General features: G+C 48.0%; 1 protein-coding gene across 2 annotated transcripts; it reads right to left on the bottom strand.

Annotated features, from left to right (window-relative positions):
- Positions 1 to 1185: 1185 nt before the first annotated feature.
- LOC136295960 (hepatocyte nuclear factor 4-beta-like) lies at positions 1186 to 25808 on the bottom strand. 2 transcript variants are annotated; one of them, XM_066194717.1, is made up of 12 exons: positions 25798 to 25808; positions 25486 to 25544; positions 25012 to 25131; positions 18107 to 18278; positions 16128 to 16222; positions 8664 to 8770; positions 7498 to 7653; positions 6854 to 6941; positions 5927 to 6079; positions 3517 to 3753; positions 2602 to 2715; positions 1186 to 1417 (listed from the first exon to the last, which is right to left on the bottom strand). In XM_066194717.1, the coding sequence occupies exons 3-12, from the start codon at positions 25124 to 25126 to the stop codon at positions 1281 to 1283; spliced, it is 1374 nt and encodes a 457-aa protein (XP_066050814.1). In that variant the 5' UTR covers positions 25127 to 25131; positions 25486 to 25544; positions 25798 to 25808; the 3' UTR covers positions 1186 to 1280. The 2 variants fall into 2 exon arrangements, with proteins under 2 accessions (XP_066050814.1, XP_066050813.1); XM_066194716.1 differs by lacking the exon at positions 25798 to 25808 and having other exon boundaries at positions 25012 to 25193.
- Positions 25809 to 26042: the final 234 nt, after the last annotated feature.

Below are 26042 nucleotides of genomic sequence, written 5' to 3'. Positions count from 1 at the left end.
CTCCAGCTGAGCATCTCAAAGCCACTCAAAGGTGCCACTCAAAGGTGCTCCCCCAAAGCCCCCCCTGGCTCCACCAGCTCGGATTTGCCTTCAGCAGGGAGGGCTGGCTTGGGAACTAGGAATTCTCCATCGTGTCCCAGTGCTCAGGACAGCCACTCCTGATCCCTCAGTGGCTGTTCGATAGAGGCTGGTGCACAAATGAGCTTAAGTTCTGTGGAAATCTGATCATTTGCTTTGTAAGAAGGTCCCATTTATTCAAATCAACTCCGTAGCACGACGACAGCACTTTGGGAACTCTGGAGGCTGTGTAGTCACCGCTGGGCTTATTTAATTTGTTGTTTAACTGCTGATTAAATTTTACGTTAAGGCAGAAGGACCTTGTTTTAAATACAAACCCTTTTTATAAAAAAGTGGCTCCCAGACTTGCCTGTTCCTTTTCCTGGCTAATTTAGAGTCACGTTGCAGACATTACAAAGAAATATAAAACTACAGAAAAATCATGTCTATGTGCTGGGAAAAGGTATTTTGTTTGCAGTAAAAGTCTGCAGAAGAGGCAAAGCAGGGGTTTGGGGTAAGTCAGCTTTGATTTGGGGGTTTGCCAGAGCGGCAGCCACAGTGAGAGGCAGAGATCTTTGCTGCTGTCTGGTGTTAGGTGTGCTCACAGGGTAGAGTCCATCCACCAGCTCACAAATGGACTCTGGATGTACTGGAAATTATGGAAAATAGCAAAATGCTGGTATTTCTGTTCACAGAAAACTGGACAGCATGAAATGGCTGCTCTGTTGGGACAAGGCCCCTCTGGATGGAATAAGGCCTCGGCCTTCTCGGGATTCCGATGCTATTTTTCCAAAAGCTTAACAGGAGAAGTGGGAGTGCAATTAATTAAATTAGTGATGGGAACAGACCATTTCATCCCAATTCAGGCCGTTCTGTGTGCATGAAGGGTCACCAGGAGCTGAGCAGGGCACTGGGGGGTGATGAGAGGGCGGCTCTGGAAGGGTCACGGCAGCAACAGTCACACTGAGACCCCTGCCCCGCTGGGGCTGGCAGTCCTGGCCCTGCTCAGGAGGGCACGAACCCCAATCCTTGTGCCTTGTGGGGGTGCTGGAGGTGGGGATTCCGTGGCGAGGCTCCTCTGCGGGCGAGGCTCCTTTGCAGGTCCTCCCCGGGCTCACGGGTGGGGCAGGGGGGTGCTGTGCTTGGCCTCTGCAAAGAGAAAGGGCCGGTTTCACTGTCAGCACGGCTCCCACAGGGCTCCCAGCTCCTGCTTCCTCCTCTCCCTAGAGCATCTCCTGCTTGGGCATCACGGGCTGGGGCAGGAGCTGCACCACCGTGCTGGGCCCCGCGCTGGAGCCTAGTTTATAGTCTTCACTGCCTGTGCTGGCAGAAGGAGATGGAAGGGATGTCTCAGGAGATGCTGCGGGAGAGAAAAGAAGAAACGGGATTAACGTGGACTTGGATGCTGTTCAGTAGAAATCAGCAAAGCGTCCTACAAAGCCAGGAGCGGGAGTTTGGGGGATCCTGGCACGGCCTTCTGTCCTGGTGGACTGGCAGACACGGACCAGTTCCGCTCGGTATTTTGCACTTGGGGAATGCCCCCAACTGCTTTTCCATCCTTCATCTCCTTATCAGAGAGGAGCTCAACGTGCAGCCCCCTCTGTACCTCATTTACAGAGCACAGCATTTCTCTAATCTCCTTTGCTGGAAAGGGGCTTAGAAGCTAAATAAAACCACCTAAAACACACAATGCCAACGTTTATATAGCTGAGAAACAGCAAAATACACCGCGGGAGGTAAATGATTGTAACTGGCAGAGGGAGGGAGGCTGTGAGTACAGGACATCGTGATTACATGGCAGTGGTTGTTAAATTGCACCTCCTGTTCTGCTTTCTTTTTTTAACAGCGTGGTCCTACCGGGGATAAATGCCTTAACCCACACCCCAGCAGTGCCCAGGGTGTTTGGAGATGATCTTGAATCCAGGTCCTGTTGGTTGGCAATAACCACAGGGAACTCCTGCCATAAATAACCATCTGTCCTCTATTGTGGCATCTTCCAGTGCTGCCAAATCTGTAGAAACACCCAGTCTTGATTTCTCATCCTTTTTTTTCAATTCTTGTGTTGTTTTAGTAACATCTCAACTCCCTCCTGGGTCATATACCATTAAAAATCCTAACTTCTCTTTGGAATCATGGAAAAGAGTCGGCCGGGGGGGGGGGCGGGGGGGCCGGATTGTGAGCTCTGATTCCAGTGTAACACTTAAACTCACAGAAATAAACTTAAAGAACTTAACTAAACCTAAATTTATTTCAATAATCTTAAAGAACTTGAATTAACTTTTTCAAACAAATAAATAAACTTTTTAAAGAAATAAACTTTTTTTTTTCAAATAAATAAACTTTTAAAATAAATGAACTTTTGAAAAAAATGAGTAAACTTTTAGAATAAATAGATAAATATCTTTTTTTCTGAACTGTGTCTGCTGCCCAGCTCCTCGGCTACGCTGACGCTCGTGATGTAAAAATGGGCTGTAAATAATGTAAAAAGGGGCTGTAAATCATGTAAAAACTGGGCTGTAAATACTGTAAAAAAGGGGGACATACGGTCTGGAGCAGTGTGGATCACAGAGGTCATGTTGCTTTGCAGGACGTGTCCTGGCAGCGGTTCCAGGTTCATGTTGGGAGGTGCTGACTGGTACTGGAGATCAGCAGTGGTTCCTGTGAGTGGAATTGGGAAGAGACATCATTCCTTGCATAGTTCCCGAGGAGCCAGATGCTCCGGGCTAAATCTCTGTCATGCAGAGGATGTGGAAGACCTCTGTGGGTGAAGGTTAATGGCTCATCTTTGCTTCCTTCCTCTCTGCTCTCGCTGTGCAGGGACAGGCCCCTGGGATGTCTGGGGTTTCAGCTGCTCTCCAGCTGCCCCGTTCTGCCTGGGGGTGTGTCCCAAGTTCTGCTCTTATCCAGCTTTCCCAGACAGTTGTAACTTTTGCACGTTTCTAACAAAAGATGCGTTGTCTTCCCTAAACTGCCTCAGTTAGGTCGGAGACCTAAGTCGAGTGCCGCACCACAGAGTGAAACTCTGCTGTGAAACTCAGCAGATTTCCAGAGCAAGGCTGGAAAGGTTGGCTCTGGGATTGGACTGGAGTGAGAAGGAGCCTTCAAGCTACAATTCATCAAATGGTTTTGGTTGGAAGGGATCTTGGAGCTCATACCATGCCATGGGCAGGGATGCCATCCACTGGCCCAGGCTGCTCCAAACCCCAGTGTCCAACCTGGCCTTGGACAATTCCAGGGATCCAGGGGCAGTCACAGCTGCTCTGAGCACCCTGTGCCAGGGCCTCCCCACCTTCACAGGGGGAATTTTTTCTCAATATCCCACCTAAACCTTTTCTCTTTCACCTTTAAAACCCTTTCCCCTCCGTCCTCCCTCCCATAACACCCCCCAGCAGACACAAAGCCCTACAACATCTTTGAGACAACCCAGCTGTGCCGCCCCTCCTCGGGAGGGGCTCGTACCTCCCAGCAGCATCTCCTGCAGCAAGCTGTCGATCCTGGCCACGCCGAAGAGCTTCACAAACTGCACCTGCTCGATCATCTGCCAGGTGATGCTCTGCAGGGGCGGCAGCAGCAGCAGGATGTCGCTGAAGCGGCCCCGTGAGTCGTACTGGCGGTCGTTGATGTAATCCTCCAGGTTCACCTGCACCTGGAAGCGCATGTTCTTCACCTTGCCCGGCTCGCTCAGCCCTTTGCAGTCTGGGAGAGGGAAAAAATGGGGTTAAATGCTGGCTTGTGTGGGAAAATGTTGCCCTGTCAGGGAGGCTGTCTGCAAGGGATGCTTCAGGTTCGAGCTTTCATGTTTTTTCAGGTTCTGCGCTGCCCAGGGGTGCAGTTCTGAGCCTCACATTCAGTGTCACTCAGCTCTGCACAGAGCAGGGACACAAAACTAATCCTTTTCCTGCTGGAGAACAAGGACAATGAGTACAAATTTTCAGGCCCAAAAGCACAAACAACGATGGACCCGAGAGAGAAACAAGAAGGATGGGACCTCACAACCTGAAGATGTAATTGGACAATTAAACCCCAATATGCAAATGGACTAAAACTGATAAAAGTGTGAGACCTCATAACTGGTTGTCCTTTTTGTGTCAATTTTGTGACCATTTTGAGTCCACCTTGTGTGTAGCCCTGACCAGGCTCTTGTGCTGCCCAAAGTGTATCTTTAAAGGCCTCTTAATAAATATCCACTTGGCTCTCTGGCTCTGTCCAGTCTCTGTTCCAGGTCAGCCTTCCCAAGGCATCACATGGAAAAGGATGAGATGGCAGTGATGCTCTGACAGAGTCTCCAAGGTCAGCTGCCAGGCTGGGCTGCCATTGCTTCACATCTCACACGGAACAGGGAAACAGAGAGGGGAATTGGAGGGGATACAGCAATTGGAGGAGAAAAAGTAATTTGGGGAGACTTTGGAGGGAAAGAGTAAGAAAATAGGAGCTTGCTTCACATGAGTGTGTCTGCCTGCTGCCATTAGCGAAGGGGAAAACTTTAGAGGTTAAAATATTTATCCTTCCAAGGAAACAGCCTGGAATTTTCCCCTAAAAACTCTGAGTCACAACTGCCACCACTAGATGCAAACAGTTTTAGTGCCTGTACGTTGTGATTACACTCGCTGCAGCATCAGGTTCCTGTCTTGCTCTCCTGTCTCTGACCTGTGGTCAATCCTTTTTTTCAAGGACCACTGGTCCAGCTTTTGCTGAAGCAAATAAATTTGTCCCTGAGTCGGGTGAAGTGCTGCATTTACAGCCTCCCACTCCTGCCTCTGCTGTTATCTAAACCTGAGATTTCTGGATCACTGCACCATTTCCTCCACTGTCTGCAAAGAATCCACAGGCACCACATTTTCGGGATTTCGGTGCCAAGAGATTAGATAAAGTGGTTAACAAATGATTGCGTGTCAGCACAAAGCTCTGAGGACATTCCTGCTCGTTAGCATGGATGAACTTCACTTCTGGGGAGCCTCACACTTCCTCCTTCCAGCTGAAACCTCAGCACCTCATTGTCACATTGATCTAAAGCTGCAGGGAGACACTGATCAGCTGAGAAGGTAATTTGTCAAAACCGATCTGATGAAAGCACCCTTACTCTGTTCACAGCAGGCTTTGGGTGAGCCAAAGCTCATGATGTTCCTGAAACTCCTGGATCTTGGTTTTGAATCAGTGAACACAGCAAAACCCCCAGTAATTAATGGATGATGCTCTGAGTTCTCCCTGGCAAAAGACAAAAGGGCATTGCTTGGACTTGGGATTGTTCTCCCATCTCCTCCCTGAGGCCCAGGGTGGTACCCACTGGAACCTGGGCTGAGGCAGAACCCCCTGTGCTTCCGGAATAAACACAGCAAAGCTTCAAAACAAACTGGTTTTTCTCTGTGTTTCGCTGTCCTCCATCCTGTGGATCAGCCCTGCCCTGGGTTGCTGCTGGCTTCCAGCAAGATCCATTAGCAGATCCCTGATATTTCTGGGCACTCTGAGCAGCCCAGCTCTCTGTGGTTTTTGATGGTGCTCTCTGGACTCTTATGGATGCTCCTTGGCTCACTGCTGCTCGTTTGGCTCACTTTGCTTCTACATAATTAATACAGGCATGCATGTCCCTAATGACCATCTCCTGCATTTCAGGCTGATGGGCTTCCCCAAAGCCAAGCTCCTGGAGCAGCCAAACTCCTCCAGGGCCTGCAGAGCCTTGCACAATCAGCCTGGCTGGAGTTTATTCTTGCCAAAGAGTAAAACACTCAGGAATGGGTCACTTAAAACTGCACTGCTGAGTATTTCTCATTCCAGCACGGGCAGGGTGAGATGTAGAGGGGCTCCAAGGGGTTTTCCTGGTTTTTGGAGAGCCCCCAGCTGCTCTGCAAGCCCCAGTCAGGAGGAATCTCACCTGGGTCGAAGAAGATGATGGCTTTGAGGCAGGCGTACTCATTGTCATCGATCTGGATGTCCCTCAAGGGCTTCACCAGCTCGTCCAAGATCCTGGTGGCCACACGAGCGATTTCCAGCTCTGGGCAGTGCATTGGGATGATGAAATCATTCCCTGGGAAGACAAGAGAAATTCCCCATCAGGTTTTGGCTCTAGCTCTGCTCTCATCCAGCAGTGACCCCAGGGAGGGTTTCGTGACAGTCCCAGTGCCATTTGCAGCAGTTTCCAGTCCGCAGCTATAGCAGCTGATCCACCAGTGAGAAGCCAGCCCTGGATCTCATCCCCTGCTCCTTATTTATCTCGGCTGCACGTCAGTGCTCCCACACTGTGCACACAGCCTGCGCCACGTTCTGCTTTGCTCTGCCCTCTGTTACATCGAGCATCTGTTTGTGAGCAGTGTTGCACCTTTATTTTTGGTTTTCTTTCCTTAAACGGAGTTATCCCTCTCTCTGTTCTTTAATGTGAGCCTTTCAGGGTCAGTATTCTCATTTTTCCAAGAACAATCCCACCCGTGGTGGCAGAGAGCTGCGTGAAAAGGAAACACCCCTTTTGCACTGTAATTTTTAATTGACATTTCTGCTAAGTTTTTGAGTATCTATACCCAAACACACTTGGCAATTTCAGCTCCAAAACCAAGACAAGCCAGCTTGAGATGCCATTTCATTACTGGGGCTTTCTCATCCGCAATTTCAAAGCAGTGAGGGAACAGTTATAAAAATCCCAGGGAATTTACTTGCTCCTTTTCACTCTCCTCTCCAGCTCTGTGTCTCCACCCAGATGTGCAGCCCACGCCCAGGAGTGCAGAGAGGGTTTCAGGGATGCAGAAAGCTTGGGAATGACTTGGGAGGGGGTGAATTATAAAATCAGGAGTGTGTTTCACTACTTTACCTAATAGCAGGAAATCAGTGTAGGGTATGGACCTCTTGGCTACCCCCAGGAGCAGATGTTCCCCTGCGTGGGCTCTGAGCAAGGCAACCTGGAGGTGGCACAGGAGAAAGAAATAAGATTACGTTGGAAAAGCAGAGAAGGAAGTGCTGAGCTGTTGCTGTTTAATTAAGCCCCATTTGGTGTTTGCTTGGATCTGGCAGATCTACAGATAAAGTTCTGTTCAGAGCTAGAAAATATCAGTGTATGTTCACTTTGAGAAGTGCTACATCCGTGGCGAACTAAACGAGAAGCTGTTTTTAACTAAAAGAGCAAAGAGGGGCTTGAGTAATTGGAGTTCTTAGGAAATAAACAGACTGTATGTTCAATTATTAGGTACCGGTAAAGGCAAAATCAGAACTGCAGCAGTCTGACACCAGTCAGAATTTTTTGACTGGATCTTCTGCAGGTTGGAGGGACCAACTCTATATTGTGAGGGACTTTGGCCACTGAGGTTATTTTTAATTGCTCCCTCTTTCTCCCCTGTTGTTTACAGCTCTGCGTAGGGTGGTGATCTGTATGTTAATGCCAAATCCTCCCGTGAAAGGCGCAGCTGGGAATTCCTTTCAGAGGCGTTGGATTTACCGGGAAGAGCCTTTTGATTTTACCTGGTCGTCGAGGGGGAGCTCACAAAAGGCCGGGATGTATTTTGCCCACTCCACCAGCACCAGGAGCTGCTGTTTCATGGACTCACACACGTCATTGATGGTGGCAATCTTCTTCATGGCGAGGTCTGTGCTGTGCGCGGGGCTCAGGGATAAATACTGGAAGAGAAACCACCCAGCTGTGTTCGGAGCTGTTTTATCACCCTCCACAGCAAGGATTCATCCCACCAGAACCCTGAAGAGATGTTCCCTCAGTGGCTGGACCCTTGTGCTCGGCTGTGCCCGACTCGCAGCCCATGGAGCAGCTTCCACGAGGTGGTGCTCAGTCCCAACACACACCCAGCCTCCTTCCCCGCTCTCCCGGCTGGCTCGGGACAAAATTAACATTCCCATGCCCAGCAGGAGCCAGCGGCGCCGTGTCCCAGCTTCCCACCAATCCCTCCAGCCGGCCAAAGGCATGAAATGCATCCAGCTTTTCTCCCCCAAGCCTCTGCCAGGGACACAAAACTCCCTTTTTGTTCTCTGAAGCGCTGCGTGGCTGGGAGAGGGTTAAAACCCCATAATTTTTGAAAAGGAAGTGGGCTCATTGCTGCATGTAATGTGCAACATCTGGAGCGTGTGTTTCAGCGGAGAAAGGGTATTTGCATAAGAATTTAAAGGACGCTCAGGGTGAAATTAATGGTGGAGCATGAAATAAAAAAGCAATCAGCGTCAGCTGAAGCCTGGAGGATTTATTCACATTATTTTTCTGCCCTAAAATTGTTACTCTGATAAAGTTATGAGGAAAGATACAATCAACCATGACTGGAATATTATGTTCGGAGCAGGACAGAGAGTGCAGCAAGAGAGGATAAAATTCTGTGTGAATGGAGATTTTAGGGGTGCAGCAACAATTCAGGCTGGGGGAATAGGGGGCCTGGGCTCTGCAACATCCCTCAACCCTTGGAATTCCAGCTTCCTGTCCCCCACCAAAGGCTGCATCTGCTCCCTGCAGGGTGTATTGCCTTGATAATGGATTTTTCCTGCCTGCTTTTGGATATTTTGCGTTTTCTTCCCTGTGGGCTTGTGCAGGAGCCACCCAAGGGCAGAAAAACCATCCAGCCCTGGTTGGTTTAGCGGGCTGGAATTGCTGAGGGCCCGTTTGGAGGGGCTGTCCCCAGGTGTCCTACCTGCTGTGCCATGGCCTCAGCCTGGGTGAGGATGTTGATGGAGAGAGAGCCATTGTCCTCGTAGCTGCTCCTGCGGATGCTGATCCTGTCACGCTCGTTCTGCACGGCTGAAACGAGAGAGAGAGAGAGAGAGAGAGGTGCTGGTGTCAGTGGGAAACTCACTCCCAGTGCTCGGGTCAGTGAGAAGAACTCCCAGTGCTTGTGGAAGTGGGAAACTCCCCCTAGCCAGTGGCTGCTGCTCCTTGTGCTCCACTGTTGTTGGATGTTGGAATGTCCCCAGGCTCTGGGGAGGGAAAAAAGCCACTTCAGAGGGAAAAGACCAAGCTCAAGAGGGAGATGAGGCCATTTGGTTCTCAGAGCAACACCCATGGGATGTTTGCTGGTCCTACTGGATTTGATGCAGCTCAGGGGGAATTTAGGGGTTTGGTGTCGCCTCTCTCCACTTGGCCGTGCACCCACACTGCTGGAGCCCTGGCCTTTGGTACCCTTTCTGCCATGGCTGCGCTGAGGGCTCATCTCATGGCAGTGCTGGAAAAGCATCCCCTGATCCCACCTCAGGGCAGCCTTGGAGTGTCCCCTGCCCCTGAGGCATGGCAGGTGGTGATCCCAGGGGACATCACCACTCAGGGGACACAGAAAGAGCCACTCCATGAAGGAAGCTCAAAGAAAAGGAAATTTAAATCCACTGATTCCTCCTTAAAACAATTCCCTCAGTGTTGCCCATCACACAGCTGTTTTCAGAGAGCCTGAAACCCCAGCAGCAGTGACAGATGAAGACAGCACCAAGCCAGGGTTTGTCACCAGCCCTCGTGACAAAAGGATTTGCTGGTGCAAATCTCTGCTGGAAACCACCTCAGTGTCCTGAACTGGTAATAACAGCAACACACAGACCTTGGACACACTGCAGGGACCACAGCGGAGTGAAGAGCAGCCCAGACCCTTTGCTGGACATGCCATGGTGAGTTGGAAAAACCCCAGTGATTTTTGAGGCCCATTCCACCTTTTACAGCATCCTTTTCCCTGAAGCACGAGCCACATCCATCCTCGTGCTCCATCAGCCCTGCACAGGGGACAGAAGGCACGGATTGCACTTCAGCAGCTTATTTTTGCAACACGGCCTCTAAGAGCTGACTCACCTCCACTGCAGCCATGGAGGGAAACAGCAGCAGAGAAAAAAAGGAGAATTTAGACTTAACCCAGCCTGGTTTCAGTGTTGGTTTCTCCCCCAAGCCCTCTTGCCTCTGTCCAGCAGCTCTGGCTGGGAGAAGGAGCCTGAGCACACTCAGTGTTTTCCTGGCAGCTCACAACTCTTGGCCACAAACAGCTCAGAAAGGCACTTGTCATGTCCTTAAAGCAGAGGGAGCAGGAAGATTTAGCATGTGGTGATAGTGCAGCAAATCCCTCCTCCTTCAGCCAGCAACGCCAGACTCCTTTCCCTTTATCTGGGGGGAATGACTCAAACAGAGCTGCCAAAGCACAACTCACTCTGTGCTTTAACCCCTTGGGTGTAGAGCACCCTGGGTTTGTTTCAAAAGTGGCCACTGGAAAAGATTTTTCCAGCTATTTTTTTCTTCCCTTTCTGTAGAATCAGCAGAGTTATTTTGCCATCATTCTTTTGAGTCTTTACCTCCTGCTGGGTCTCGTTTTTGGAGCATCAGGACTCATTCCTGGGAAGCCATACAAAGGGAAAACGTGGGCACTGCTCTGCACAATTTGAGAGGTGGGGGGTTTTTTGTGCCAGCTCACGTCCAACCACTGCTCTGTTTTCCTAACCTCTGATGAGGGGCCAACAAAGTGAAAGGGCAGAAAACAAGCACCAGTGACAAAAATCGATGTCTCCCCTTATCGACAGGAGTGCAGTGTTTGTTTTCTGAGATCTGGGGCTCGGCCTTGCTGTCAGTCAGGATCAGCTTGTGGGGATCTGACCTCATGCCTCAGAGCCAGCCTGGCCTGCAAGGTGCATCCATTTCTGAGAGGTGCCACACGCAAACACGTTCCTGGAGCGTTTTCAGCCTATGGGCACTACAGAGAGGCAATTTGTCATCAATTTAGAGGAAAAACAACACAGCTTTTGGGAGGCTCCGCTAGCCCTCCTTAGACAGCAGCGTAAGTTGCCCTGTGCGTGAGGGGAGGGTCAGCCTGAAGGTGAAGGTGGTTATAGGAACCATGACCTTGACATTTCATGGGGTTTGTTGGTCCACCAGAAAGGTGAGTGGCAGCACCCAGGAGAAAAAAGCCTGACCCAGTCTGGGTCATCAGTGGCTGTTCTGTCAAATCCCCATCCAAGCTTCTACGCCTGGATTTATACCAGGTGCTCCCCCACATGCTCTCAGGATGGGGTTCTCTGTCCTTTACAAGAAAAGGGACAAGTTTTGCCCTTCCAATTGAGCTGCACATCTGATTTTATGTAAATCCTCCAGTCCCAGGCAGGCCTGGTCCCCATGACAGACTCCTTTAAGAAATCTCAGCCTGTTTTTTTCCCCTCGAGTCTTTTTATGGCACATATTTCAGTGCTTCCCTCATGCTCTGATAAGCTCAATCTTCCAGTGGAAGTGGATGGCACAGAATGACTTTCTCAAGGTGATTCGGGTGTTATCGCTGAGAGCACCCCAGATGTGATGGAATTAGATACAAAGGGGAGTTAATGTTTCACCTGCCACAAAAATTAATCTATTACTGTGCAGTGATTATATTGCTGTATTTATTGTGTTTGTGAAAGGGAAGGGACAGGTCACCCCTGGTGAGGCAGTGGGAGTGCTCGAGGGACGTGCTGGCCCTGGGGGTGCTGGGCTCAGGCGTGATCTTGGCTTTGCTGTCAATAAAACTCAACAAACCCGCAGGGAGGACTAAGAAACCCCAGTACCGTGCCCCTCTGTCTCCCAGGGGCTGCTATTTCCAGAAGTGCCTGGCAAAATCCTTGCTCCCTGTTTTTTTTTTTCCCCCCTTTAATCCTGTTCTCTGCACATTCCCAAAGGCAGAAAACACCACAAAGAGCCACCCAGCCCTGCAGGAAGGGACGTCAGTGAGTCCCCAGGATGGTGCTGGGCAGGGTCAGCGTGGCCCCAAGCCGGGCTTTCCCACAGGGAAAGGGGAGAGAGGGCACAACGATGCTTGTGTCTCCCTCCAGGGAATTGTCCCTGGCTACAGCGTGTCCCGGCTGTGGGAAGAGGACAGGAAAACAAACACAATCTCTGTGTGACTGACGCAGGGGAGCCCTCGGAAGGGTTTTGTCACTCAGAGCAAGGCTGGACACTCTGCCTGGAGAGCTCTGGGCAAACAGGGCTGTGTTTGTGGGATTGCAACAAGCCCCTGCTTCCCAAAGTGTCCTTGCTGCCTTGCCAATCAGGGCCAGAGCCTGGGATGAGGAACCTCCAATAAATGAGGGCACAGGCGCTGGCTGGGAGAGCAGCAAACCAGAAACTTTCCACAGCAACTGTGGAGGTTCAAGCTTTGCCTACACGGGAATTGCTGTTTCCATCATTATTCCACTAAACTCAGCCTCAGTTAATGCCAGTGGGGCTGGAAATTTAGTGAAAAATGGCATAGGGAGAGCAGGAGGAGGGAGGTCCCTGTGTGCTGCACTCACAGTGTTTCTGTCTTCACTGACAGATTTACTCCTCCTGCTGCCTGATTATTTATATCCACAAATAATCTTTTTTCCCTGAGCTGCCTCGGATTTTGTAGGTGTGGTGTGTTTTATTCTCAAATAAATCCCAGTGGTACACGTACATTTAATCCTTTCATGGGCTTGTGGGCTGATTTATGACTACTGGAGGTAGAGAAGATCCTTTATCTTTTCCATCCTTCTTTGCAATAAACTGCAGCCCCAGCCTTCTGAAAGCTGGCAAAAGAAATGTGCAAACAAAAGGTATGAAACAAGGTAGAGGCCCTGTGAAGCACTAATAAAACTGTCCTATAAACCTGTCCAATTTCACAAAAATAAATAAAGAAAAACCTCAAACCCTCCCTCAAACTCTCCCTCCTCCTTACTGTTGCAGCAATAAGTGATACGATACAACTATTTTTTCTACTTCTGCATAAAACTAAAGAAGTTCATGCACATTCATAAGTTACTTTAAAGGGGATGAGAGGTTAAATATTAACCCCTCATTTTTACTTTTGTTTTCCTACCAGCAAACTGAATCCTGACGGTGCAGTGCTGGCATTTCAAAAGGCTCCCAGGTTTTCAGGCACTCAGCTCTGTGTGAGGAGATGCCCTGGCTCACTTGAGAAATCACACCCTGCTGATTTATTCGAGGTTAAACATGATCTCAGGGAGATGCTAAAAATAGAATCCCGCTGTTTTCTTTGGGTGTTTCAGTACCTGGTGTTCTGCTCAGCCACTGATGCTGCAGAGACCAAAAACCTGTCTGGTAGCATTGTGCAAGACAATAGAAATCGAACCTTCTGAGCCAACAGAGAAAGTCAGGGGGAACAGCCAGAAAACCCCCAAAATGTCCAGACCACCCTCTGGCACAGTCCCAGCCTTAACCCCAAGAATAAAAAACACTAAGATTATTCTTTATAAGAATAAAGGAGTGAATCTGCTGTTAAAAATCTTAAAGATCCTGATCATAGAGGTGTTCAGGACATAAGAGGATTTTTTTGTTCAGGCAAGGCTTTCCATTTCCCCTCATCCTGACTTTAATCATTGTTATTAAAGTGAATCATTGATACCAAAAACGCAGTTTGGATAGGAGTGATTCTGAGCGAGATGTTTTCTAGGAAATCTGGGAACTGGACTTTTCACAAGACTCAGCTTTTGTCCCTTCCCTGCTCTCGTTAGTGCTGATGGAGCCTGGATCCCATCTCAATTCACAAGCCCGAAGGTGTGGGGCTCTTTTGTAGGGCAGTTTTAGTCCTTCCTGAAAGTAGGACCAAATTCAGGCTGTACAAACCGGGCAATCTAAAGATCCTACAGGTAGTTTTCTCAGCCGTTCCCTGGGGAGCCTGTTCAGTGCCCCACCACCCTCTGGGAGAAGAACCTTTTTCCTAATACTCAACCTAAACCTCCCCTGACGCAGTTTAAATCCTACAGTCCCAGGCAGACCTGGTCACCACGTGGCTCAGGCATTTGTATGATATGGCTTTTTTCTTTAGGGAGAAATCTCCTTTCTACCAGGCTACACAGTTCCTTGGAACTTCTTCTCCACTAGAAAAGTTTCCAAAAGGGGAAAAAAAAAAAAAAAAAGAGAGAGAGAAAAAGAAACATCCAAACGTGTCACAATCACATCTTACAGCCCAGGAAGACTGGAAAAAAAACCAAAAAACCAAAGACAAAATGCCCTCTTGATCCTAAAATTCCCATTTATCAGTTGGTTTTTCCAGGGAACAGCAAGTTTCCCGAGGCTGTGCACACAGCCACTGAGCAGTGGGTCAGTGGGGCACCCCAGCCCAGGTGTATTGTCACAGCCAGCCTGGGAAAAGGATCGTTTCCAGCTTCTTCCCCTCTGCCGTGGATAAACAATGCTGTTACCACACCCTGGGAACTCTGACTGCCGTTATAAGGGCTGGCCCTGAAGGAATGTGCCAGGGAGAGAGGGTTGTGCCGGGGCTGGGACACAGAGCACGGTGTGGATGTCACCGCTGCCACCTCCCAGCACGAACCTGCTGCACGCCCCAAAAAGAATTTGTACAAATATTTGGACACTCCAATAGTGCTCCATCCATTGCTTCTCCTTTTCACTTCGCAATACTGTTTAATATTAATCTAGAACCACCCGAAAGCAAACAGCTGTGTTCTTTTCGTGCACACAGTTGTGCAAGAACTTTTCTTTCCCAGTGCTGCACATGTGCTCGGGATAGAGCTCTGGTCAGCCAAGCTAATTTCTGCACAGCAGTTGCTCAAGGTGCTTTAAAATCTTCCTTACCAAACACAGGGAGCGTTTTCCGAGCACACGACCTGGCTGCGCCCATAAAAAAAGTTTCAAGGAATGTGACGATGTGGAACCCGAAATGAGTCATCCCCCATCAAGCTGTGCTCAGTGATGGAGGCATGAGCCAAGGTTTTATAACTTTTACCATATAAAACCCAATAAAAATCATGCTTCAGCTCAAAGAATAGATCTGATAACCAGATTTCAGCCTTTCCAAGCAATGCAGTTTGGTGCATTGGCAATTGGTTTTATCCCATCTAGAACTGACCAGATCAGCTTCATTTTGGTCTTTATTAATCTGAGCTCTATTTATTTTTCCGTCTCCTGTATTTATTGCATTTCTCCTAAATTAAACCAGCCGGCATTTTTGCTCCATCCATGACTTGTGCCATATTTCAAGACACCCTTCTTCTCCAGGAGAACATATGGTCAGAAGATCAGAAAGATCATTTCATCACCAGTAAGATCTTATTAATTACCAGAAATCGATGGCAAAATTCCCCTTGGGTTCAGTGGGGCCACAGTTCCACCCCTTGGGTGAACTTGGTGACACAGAAAGACACTTTCAAACTCATTTCTACCTCCCTCATCTTGTGGGTTGGGAAATGGCACAAATGAAGGGTGGAGAGTGTGAAGACACCAACCAACGACCTGCTCCATGGGTGGGCTGGGCCCCCAATTTGTCCAACACTCAGTGGACAAGGACAATTACAGTAAAACAGGATTATCCATGCTCTCGCAGCATGCAGAACCAGAGACCAGAAGTGCTGGGTTGGATGCCAGACTTCCCCAGGGAAGCTGCATGCAGGCACAGGTTAACAGAAATGTTTTTTTTTCCTTGCAGGGCATTAGGCACTATGACAGTATTTCCTTTAGAAAGGGCACATCCTGATGGTCCCTGGCACCCAAACCTACAGCTCTCCACCTCATCAATACAGGCAATGGGAAGTGCAACAAAAGGTGTTGGCCAGTACGGGGTTGGTCCTTCAGTGCTGGTGGTGGCCTCACAGTCACCCTGTCACCAGCAGCACGACCAAAGGGTTTTGCTCTGAGTCATGTCCCATGTTGGGGTACGTGAGTCAGCTGTGGGGGACACATGAGTCACCTGCTCAGGAGCTCTGCCCTGTGCCACAGAGGAGAGGCTCCCACTCCTTCAGGCTGTACCTTGCCCTTGCATGCAGCTACGTGAGCATCAGCCCAGCCAACCACACCACCTGAAGCAGCACACCAATGGCATTTATGAGATTGGAAGTGGCAGATCCTCGCTGAGATTGGCACAGGAGGGATTAGGAGTCACACCAGTGCGTATGGAGAGAGGAAATTGCTGTAGTAAAGCACTTAGAGACCAAATAAGCCCTGAGGAAGCCTATCCTTTCCCAGCCTCACAGGATGGGTGTATAATGTCACTGGGCCCTCATTGAAATTGAGATAAAATGGCAAATGGGGCTCTCAGCTGCAACAAAAAATATCTCTTTGTGGCACACAATCATCATCTCTCCAGCCAGTGCTGCTGCTCCCCACCATGCTCTGCAGTGGAAGAGGGCCTAAGAGAGCAGCAAGAAGGTTTGAAAACTCTCTTTGCACCCACCTTCTTTCTTCATGCCAGCTCTGAAGCACTTCTTCAGCCTGCAGTACCTGCACTGGTTCCTCTTGTCTTTATCTATCACACACTGTCGGTTGAACCTGGGAGGAGATGGGAAATACAATATGGAGCAACCAGCCTGGCGTCTGCGACCCCCTCACCCTGAGCAGCCCCAAATACAGCCCCAGACCTCCCTGAGCTCCACACTGCGTGTTCCTAGAGAAGAGCCAAAGGTTTGCTAGAAATGGATTGGATCGGCTTTGGCTTGGCCCAGCTCCTCCTCTTCCTCACCGCCGCTCCTGCCGGCTGGGAACGCAACGGCTCCAGACCACCCACCCTGCAGGGACTGGGATGGGTTTGGCTGTGAAAACACGACTGTGGCTCAAGCTGTGCTCTGCTAGGAGCTCCACCTCCCGTTTCCAGACAGCTTTTGGGTGTTCGCCGTTGGGGTTTGTCTGATTTCACTTGTCAACTATTCTAGGATTTGCGTAGAATAAAATGTGCGATGGGCCAACAAGGCCTTTGGGTCTGCAGCCTTGTTCTGAGGCCCATGGCCTCCTAATTCCTTCTCCTTTCAGTGGGGATTAGGAACCCTGGTACTGTTCCAGGGGTGACCCACACCGGCTTGGCAGCTCTCCCCATGGTGGGTGAAAGAATGGAAGGGGAATTGTCCATACAGAGAGGAAATTACGTGGGTTGCTCCAGGACGATCAGGTTGTAAAAGCTGAGGCACTTTCCCAGACTGGTGAAAAGCCAAAGGTACAAAGGCCCAAAGACTACCAGAGGAATTCACGTCTATGAGCAGAACTCTGAGCTGGGCTGAGCTCACCAAATAAGGGCTTGCACACAAGCTTGGCCTCAGTGCTGTGGATCTTCCCTGAGCTGCCAAATATCACAGAGATTCATGGATTCCTGGGGAGAGGCAACAACTCCACTCCCAGGAGTCCGACAGCTGAAATTTCAAGGAAACCAGTAGTAGAGTTCATCATCTCTTGCAGGAATCCAACAAGGATGAGCACTGTGTAGGTGGACGCTGCTGTCACCTCAGGTGTCTTTCATGGCTGGTGTGGCCTGGAGTGATGAGGGCACCGAGAACATTTTGAACAACTAGGATGACTCGCATTAGAAAAATTTGGAATGGTCTTAGAGGAGGAAAAGCTTTGAAACAGAAAGAAAATTTCCAGGTTTTAACTAGAGATGAAGGGCTTAAGCGTATTCAGGTTTGGGATTTCTTTCCATTTTCTCCTGTGCTAAAATAAATATAATTTTTTTAAGATCAATCAAGATAGCCGCTTTATATTTTATAGCCACCTCCTGGCAAAAAAAACTTTCTCCAATCTGTGCCAAAGTAGATGTGAATCATCTCTGGTCCACACTTATTTCTCAGAATATTCATAAAATCATCACTGATAAGTTAGTGTACATAACTTATTGTATTTCAAAACAAGAATGGAGAAGCTGTGAGAGGGCTTTGTTGGTGACAGATTCTTGGATGCCTGTTGTTTTTTACCGGGAAAAGCAAGAGAGATGAAATGTCTGGAGCTTTGGTCCTTTGCCACCTCGGCTTCCCCTGGCTGGGCTGTGATGAAGTGGTGTGTCACTCCACACTCAGGGTCTGTATTTATGTATTTTACACATCAGTCAAACCTCAGGCTTTAGGTTGGACTCGAGGATCTCAAAGGCCTTTTCTTACCTAGTTCATTCTGTGATTCTCATGTCTATGACTTTCCCTCCGTTTACACCATGGGGAAGGCAGTGATGGCGAATTCACTGAATGTGTTGCTCAGTGCCACGGAAGGTCTCAGGGTCCAAATAAGATTGGGCTGAGCTTAGAGATAGGACTGAGTTTACCCCTTGTAAACCAAACTGCAGTGCTATTGGTGGCCTCCATGGTGTGGCAGCTTGAGACGTGATCCCCTGATCCCCACCCCAGATCATTTCCCGCGTCCATAAACCGCGTTTATTAACCACTGAAATGCCGGTACCTGCAGGAGTAGACGTGGTTCTTGCGGACGCTCCTTCTGAAGAAGCCTTTGCAGCCGTCACAGCTGGAGGCCCCGTAGTGCTTGCCCGTGGCCCTGTCCCCGCAGATGGAGCACAGGGAGCTGACCCCGTTGGGGAGCAGGTTGGTGTTGGCTGACTCGGCCGTGATGGCCTCTGTGGGCAGAGAACGGGGACAGTTAGAGATCCCTGCAGTGGAAACATCTGAGTTTATGCTGTCTCTGGTTGCAATGCAAGATGTATTCTATTCCCAATCCATTGAAAACAGTTGAAGAGGTGTTTTTCTTTGTCTCATAACTCTGGTGGCGAGGGGGCAGGTGTCTTTCTGTTAAAGGGACAGCTGTTAAAACCAGGTGGGGCAGTGTTCTTTATCTCTTCCAGGACCTATCCTCCCTCCAGGGCATATCTGCCATTAATGGGCCATCGAGGCTCACTGCATGGCCGATACAATTACATCATCCCATTGGGAGGTGCTCCACCCAGGGGGAGGAGCCCAGCATTCCTACCTGGATCAAACCTGAGATTCAGAACCCCAGCAGAGCCTGTTTGCACTGGATTCCCAGAGGAAGACCAGACCCATCTCGCCACCACTGGACCTTCAGAGGAAAACTACACCCCTCTACAGGATCATTGCTCCATCAAAAGCACATCTGTCACTCCAGGAGGACTTAACTGAACTAACCAACAGGGTGTCAGGTCATGTTCTGACCCTGTCAGTGTTTTTCTTTTTTTTTGTTTGTTCGCCTTTTTTTTCTCCTACTACCTTTTTAATATTCTTAGTAAAGAACTGTTATTCCTATTCCCATATCTTTGCCTGAAAGGCCCTTCATTTCAAAATCATAATAATTCGGGGGGGGGAAGGGGGGGGGTTACATTCTCCACTCCAAGGGAAGCTCTGGCTTTTCCCTGGCAGACACCTGTCTTTCCAAACCAAGACAATGGTCCTACTCTTCCCAAACTCAGCTCCTTTGCTTCTGGTGTTGGTGTTTTTATTCACTTGTGTGATCAGAGGGATTTCAAGCTGCACAACCTGAACTGAACCTGAGAATTTATCAATTATCACTGCTTTCCTGGAGAGGTATAAAGAAAACTGACTTGCACGTGAGTTTTATGTTTTTGAGGGATGGAGAGCCACCTCCTCAAGGAGATACCTGGAGAACATGGCTCAAAGCTGGTGCCCACAGAATAAAATGGAAAAAAAAGCTCATTAACTTGAATAAACAGAATGCAGAGAAGAAACAGCAGAGGCAGAAAGGATGAACTACTTCATGCCCATGACAGAGGTGCTGAAAGATAAAAGACTGTTCTTGAGAGCTCCTCTGCAGCTGGAAGGCACAGACAGCAGCTCCCACAGGAATCATGTCAGTCCTAAGTCTGGTCCATCCTCTGAAATTCTCTCCAAGGAGACACACTGCTTTCCACTAGAAAGCTACAGAGGTGTGCAGGAAGATCAAACTTCTAAATTAGAGACCTAAAATTAGGTGATATGAATGCCCTCTGTCATGTCCTCCTGCACCCACTCGTTTGGGGCAGGAATAGCTCTGCCCTTGCCTGCTCTATGTGTACACACTGCTGAAAACTCTCCTTGGAACCTCTCCCTCTGCCCTAACCACCAGACTCACTGCCTTCTTAATCCTCCTAATGTTGAGGCACAGCTTGGGGAAGGAAAAAACAGGAGACCCTTGCGAAGAGGGCAGCTGACAGTGTTTGTATCTCCCCATCTGTTTGCAGAGCCTGACCTGGGCACTTGCTGCAGGTTTTATGAATTTACCACACCTCTGGGAGCATGTTCTGTGCTCCAGGGGAGCCCACCTCGTGCTCCAGTGACCTCAGAAAAGTCCCTGGGACAAGGCACACCCTGACATGTCTCTGGGATGGGACATCCTCACAGCAGAGATGGGGAAAGCTCAGCTTAGCAGTTCCTTAGAGAAAACTACTCAAAGGGGAGAAATTGCCATCTGGTCTGCCTAGAGAGAGTTTTCTAATCCATAATGCATGAAAATAGCTCTGGGTAATCCACACACAGAATGTACATAAACAGAGAGAGAGCGAGAGGAGGTTATTTTTGTGTGTGAATGGCATAAAAAAACTTATAGTGAAAATATTTGCTGTGCCATGAATATTGGAATCAACACCCCTCAACCCACCCCCCCCCAAAAAAAAAGAAAAAAGAAAAAAAAAGAAACAAACCAAAAACAAAGCCAAAAAAGCTTTAGTTTTTCAAAAACTGAACAGTTTCTTAGCTCAGGCTGAAACTAAGACATTTTCAGCCAAGACTTCACTAATGCAAAGTTCAGATTTCCTGTCACCTCCTAAAATAACCCTTTTGGTCCATATTCACCTCCTGGAGTATGGATGAGTAAATAAGTGGGTTATAACAGGATGGGAGGAACATGACAAGAAAGAATGACAGCATCAAAATAATTCTTAACTCTTAATGACAGGAACAGAAATTTGCCTCTTCCCAAATTTTGCGTAAGATTCTCCCAGCTCTGACATTTGTCACTTGGGTCCTTTGGGAGCACTGTCTATGTCAGAGGTGTTTAATAGCAATCTAGGTTGATTTTTAGAGCTTTTTTAATGCAATGATTCTTGATTTTATATTACTTAATAACTCAGTATTAAATGAACTGTGCAGAATATTCCTTTGAGGATATCTGCAGAACATTTGGGCATCTGTTGTTCTATCCATTTTTTGAAAGGAGCACATGACCATAAACAAATGTGGTATGTTGAATTGCATTTTAAAAATTTGCACAACGAAAATAAAGACAATGCAGCAAATTTCCTCTTCACTCCACTCATGCTTTCTCCAGACTGCAGAGGAATCAAGCCAGGGTCAAACAGTTTAGCTCTCCAGTGGACCCCTCATCCTTCAACTAGGTCCAGGCTGCAAAATATTCCTGATGCTGGAAAGTAGTTACTCACCAGAAAAGACTTTTTTTTTCTTTTATGTGAGTAGGACGTGAGAATCTGCTCGCTGATATAAGGAAGGAATTTAATAATCTGGCCTTAAACCAGGTATTACTGGAGGAGGAACCATCAGCACTGTGTGTGTGAGGGCCCATGGAAATTAGCAAACCAAATTTTGCCCTCACTCGTACCCATGGAAGCACAAACAAACCACCAGTGAGCTGGGTGGCTCCGTGTTAGGGCAGCTAAAGGTTCAAACCCTGGGAGGGAGCCACGTGTGCTTTTCAGCTGAATTGGCTGAATGTGAACAGAAATTTAAATATTTATATAAATAAATAAATTGAAAGCGCTAAGCCAGCATGCATATTAATCATGATCACAATTTTTAATTACAAAATCCTGTCACCAGCTAATGATGGGCTCCAAATGAGAATCAGCTCAGTGAAGAGCAAAGCACAGCTGATATTGCTGGCACTGGGGGACTCTTTCAGCACAGCTTTCAAACCTACCCAATATTTGGGTTTCTCCTGGACTTATCTCTGGGAGGATCCCTGGCAGCACAGTCCCCTCCCTGCCTGCCTGCGAAATCTGTTCTGTGTGCTCCACCCCTGCCTGGCACAAGGAGATAACCTGAGCAGTTCCTACCCTGTGCCACGGTGCCTTTGAAATTTCCACTGGAGGGATGCACTTGGTTTTGTTCTCCAGGAAGAGACCACAAGTCATCTTGACTTTGTGTGGCTTAGCTGAGGCCCTGCTTGTGGGCAGACTCCTCACTGGGGCTGCCCCAAGGTTCATTGACGGAAATATCTGAAGTTTTGACCATGTTTTGTGAGTTATATATAATCAGTGTGCAGATTGGGAGCTCCCTAAGGCTGAGGAGAGCACCTCAGTGACTTCCCCAGATTTGGGATCAGCCAAGCTCACAACTGAAATGCACACAAATTTTTTGGTACCTACTGCCTCTGTATGTAAATCATTGCCTAACCAGGGCTGAGACGATAATGCCAGTTTTACAGTGACAAGAAATGACACTGAGGATGTTCTCATGATACCTGACCCCTGCACTGCTTTTCCTTTCAGTTCCTTTACTGGCTACAGCTCTTCTAGATGCACATTGCAAAAGAGAATTGTCTTGCAATGCTTTCCAGGGTAGATTTTATCCACCGGGAAATCCAAGTTCTGGCGCACATAAATTGCAGTTAACAAATCCCCAAATTACATGTGCTGGGCTAGAATGTGAAGAGATCACCAGTGTGGGTTTAGGGCTTGAACACACACAGTCAAACCCGGTGCCAAAGCATTGTGAAAGCTGTACACACAAATGTAGGTCAGGAGGGGCTTTAAACCCTGGCCACATGCAGGTCAGCCTCTTTCTACATCAGCTTTTAGCAAATAGAAGAGGTTTTGAGATATAAGACAGAGCTGTAATTTAGTGATCCCAAATCCTACAAGAGGGATGATGAAGGTGCCAAGCAGAGAGGCCAGAGCTGTTCCAGGCACTCCTGCAGCTCGAGGGATGGTAAAATCCCTGCCAAAACATCTCTGGTGGCTTTTGCATGGTCTGAGCTGGGTCAGACTCTTGTGGGGCTGGGAAAGGTTTCACCAACCTCATGCCAGAGTCCCAAGGATCAGTGTGGAGTGTGGGTGCTGGGGCAGGACAACGAGCACCACCCTGGGGGAAAGTGCTCCCCAACTCTCAAATGACGAATTTGGGCTGCATTGCAACAATGCCTCACATCTTCACCAAAATGAGACAAGAGTGTGAGGGAATGGGCATCAACCACACACAAAAACTGAGAATATGGGTTGTAGTGCCTTGCCAAGGTGAAGGAAACAAATTCGTACAGAATGGGAAATTTTCTGCTCTTACAACACACATTTCACAAAGGAAAGACAGAATTAGCAGTGATTTTTGCTCCTTTCCTTTTGCCAGTCTTTCTATTTAAACCTTCAGTATTTTTTGTATCACTCCCATCAAGTGTTCTATTTTTTATTTTGAATTAATCTTAAAATATTTGGCAAATTATGGGTTATTTGAAAGTGGAAAATCCAAAATACATTTATGGGAAAATCTCAGAATGATAGCAGCTTCCTGAAGAAGAAACATCTAAGCACAGGAAGTGCTCCACAAAATTAATCCACCCAAAATTTTGATGAAATAATGTCCTGAAGAAGGAAGGAGTTGGTTTCAAGAAAGCATGACCTTATTTAAAAGCATTCCAATTTTCACTTTTGGAATTGTTCAGGAGGTAAGAAACTGTGCTGAGTCCATCAAAATAAATATTGCATCCTTTCCTGTTCATGTTTATAGAGGGCAAAGCTGTCATCATTTAGTAGGGAAAATACAGATGAACCTCAGGAGAGATTTAAAAAATCTTAAATAAATCCAGTATAGTTATTAAAAACACCTAAAATGAGGCTGTTTCTTGATTCTAAAAAATTTTAAAAGATTTCTGAAGCCATGAGGAAACTGTGATTTTGAATTACCTCAGGGGGCTGAACTTAGCTGGACAGCAATAGATTTCCATGCATGACCATTTCAGGTCTTTTTTGAAGTTATTTTTACAAACCGTAGAAAAGGACACTTACCCAAGACAAACAAGCTAATTTCAAAGCAGCTACTTCCCGAGAGAGCTGGTTAGTCATTAACAGCTAAACAAATAACACAATACCGAGCTCGATAAAGTTCAGAAAAAAACTCAACCTGTCAGTTCCACTGCGTGAATCAACAGAGAGCCCAAACAGGCGTTGGTGGTTCGTTTGCAGAATTATATTGAATTTTGAGGAAATTTGTGACACTTCAAAAAAATGAAAAATATTCTGTTATTCAATGGGAAGTGACAAAGTGAAACATCTGCGTTAAATGACATTTCTGGAGTAGGATGAGAGATGGAAACCTTTCTGCAAGAAAAGATCCAGTCTATCTGGAGCTTACAAAAGCTATATATATTGAAAATCCTTGATTTGGGGATGGCCAGAGCTCTACAGAAGGCAATTTTAAATTCAAGTTCCTTTGGGCCTTTTAACTTTACTAGCCTCCATACCTCCCTCTATGCCCCACTCTAATAAGTCTAATCATTTTATATTGCAGGTGATATCCCTACTGAAACTCTGGTATCTTTTGATGAGCCAGCTAATGAGCAAATGTGAAAATCCCGTCTTAATTTCACTAAGCCTCTTAACAAATTAAAAGGCTGCCAAAACCCTCCAAAGGCATCGCTAACGTTGGAATCTCATTCAGTTGCACGATTGGTTTCATGCAACATGACCAAAACACCCTTTATTTTTGCACAGCCAGTGGCTGATTTCACAGAATGGAGTTCACTTTGTGTCAGAGTGCTTTTGACTGCAGAAAAATTAAATACCGCACAAGGCGCTTTATTCCTGCGAGCGAAGCGGAAGTCTCGGCGCACAAACACTCCCGCCTCCCAGCCAAGTCTTTTTGTGCCCTAAAAACTGTTGGACCATCTTGGTAGCCAGAGAAGGAACACAAAGCTAGCAATGATTTGGGTATTGCTCCTCAATCCAGGTTCCCAGGACCAACTTAAACGGGGCGCATGGTCACGGGCAAATGCCGTTTGGGACGACATGTTTTCCCCAGGATTAAATATCAACTGAAGTCGTATACAGGAACGAAGCACACATTTGAACAAGAAATATTGGTAATAACTCCTCTCATAAGCAATGAGACAAACCCAGGGAATGCCATGAAGACCTCCACCAACACCTGCAAAACCTGGTGGGCTCTTCAGGGCATGATGCTCACCCACCAACAAACGGAATAACCCAAAATGGGACTGGCAAGTGGAAGGGTTTTGTTTCAGCTCAAACATAACCACGGATGCAACAGAGGTTGACAGGTCACCTGCTTAAATATCACCCCTTCCACCCATCCTCCCACCAGCCTTTCCTCTGTGACCAGCTTTATAACAAAAGTAGTGGAGTTTATTTAAGAGAAAATTAATAAAAATCTCACCAGTGTTATTGGGGAGCACGCGGAGGTTGTCGAATTCCAGCATGGTGTAAGACGAGTCCAGGGAGTCGACATAATCTGGCATATCCATGTCCATGATGGACTGACAAAGCTTCATTATTACTTGACAGCAGCGAGGGGAGAGGCAGAAACAGCCCCACTGTCAATCACGGCCAAGGTTTCCTCTGCAGAGAGAGACACCCTGGTCCTGGCAATGACAAATCATTACCCAGCTCTGCCCGCAGTCCCCTCCCCGTGCCAGGACAGAAGGGACGAGGCCAACCCTCTGGCTCAGTCCCCTCCCTTCCCGGGGTGCATCTCGCTCTCTCTGGCTCCTGATAAGGTGATGCAGATAAGGCCTAGGCTCAAGCGCCTTGGATTGCATCTTCGGGTCAATACAGCCGGGTTTATGGCTGCTCCTGCACAAACATTTTGAGAAGGGCTGAGGAGAGGCCATCACACACATGTGTCACTCACCCAGGTGAGAGCAGTGGTCAGGTCTGATCACCAGTTGTCACCTTGCTCGCCTGCCAGCCCTTGGGGAAAGAGCAAATCGTGTCACTTGAGGGTCATGAGGATGATAAATCAATGTCCCACCGGATGGAGACCATTAAGGCAGGTCAGCATTGAGAACCTGAGTCATTTCCATGAGACACCACTGTGCTCACACCTTGAGTTGCAGCTGGAAGGGGAAAATGGGGCTTCATTCCAGCTGTGCACATGGTCTTACCCTGCTCCAAAGGCAGAGGTGACGTGGAGTAGGTGAATTCCACCCTCCGCCCCTCTCACCTGTGTTATCCTCCCGACTCCAGGCAGCCCCAGTGTCCCAGGGCTCCCTCTGGGGAAGAGCTGGGCTGTGCTGGTGAGTTGTCATTGTGGAAGGTTTCAAACGATGGCAAAAGATGAAAATGGAAAAGGCTGGGAGGAACTGGGCAGGCTCCCTGGCAGATGTGTGGTGTTGCATTTCACGCTGACCCACGCCTGGCTTTTCTGGGAAAGGTCCGTGTTACGGAAATTCAACTGCAGTTTTTCCC

This window comes from Chamaea fasciata, unplaced genomic scaffold (assembly GCF_029207755.1).
Source record: "Chamaea fasciata isolate MVZ Bird 193981 ecotype frontalis unplaced genomic scaffold, bChaFas1.0.hap1 SCAF_12, whole genome shotgun sequence".
Lineage (NCBI taxonomy): Eukaryota > Metazoa > Chordata > Aves > Passeriformes > Sylviidae > Chamaea > Chamaea fasciata.
Note: the sequence above shows the minus strand (reverse complement) of the source record. Positions and strands in the feature narration are given on the sequence as shown.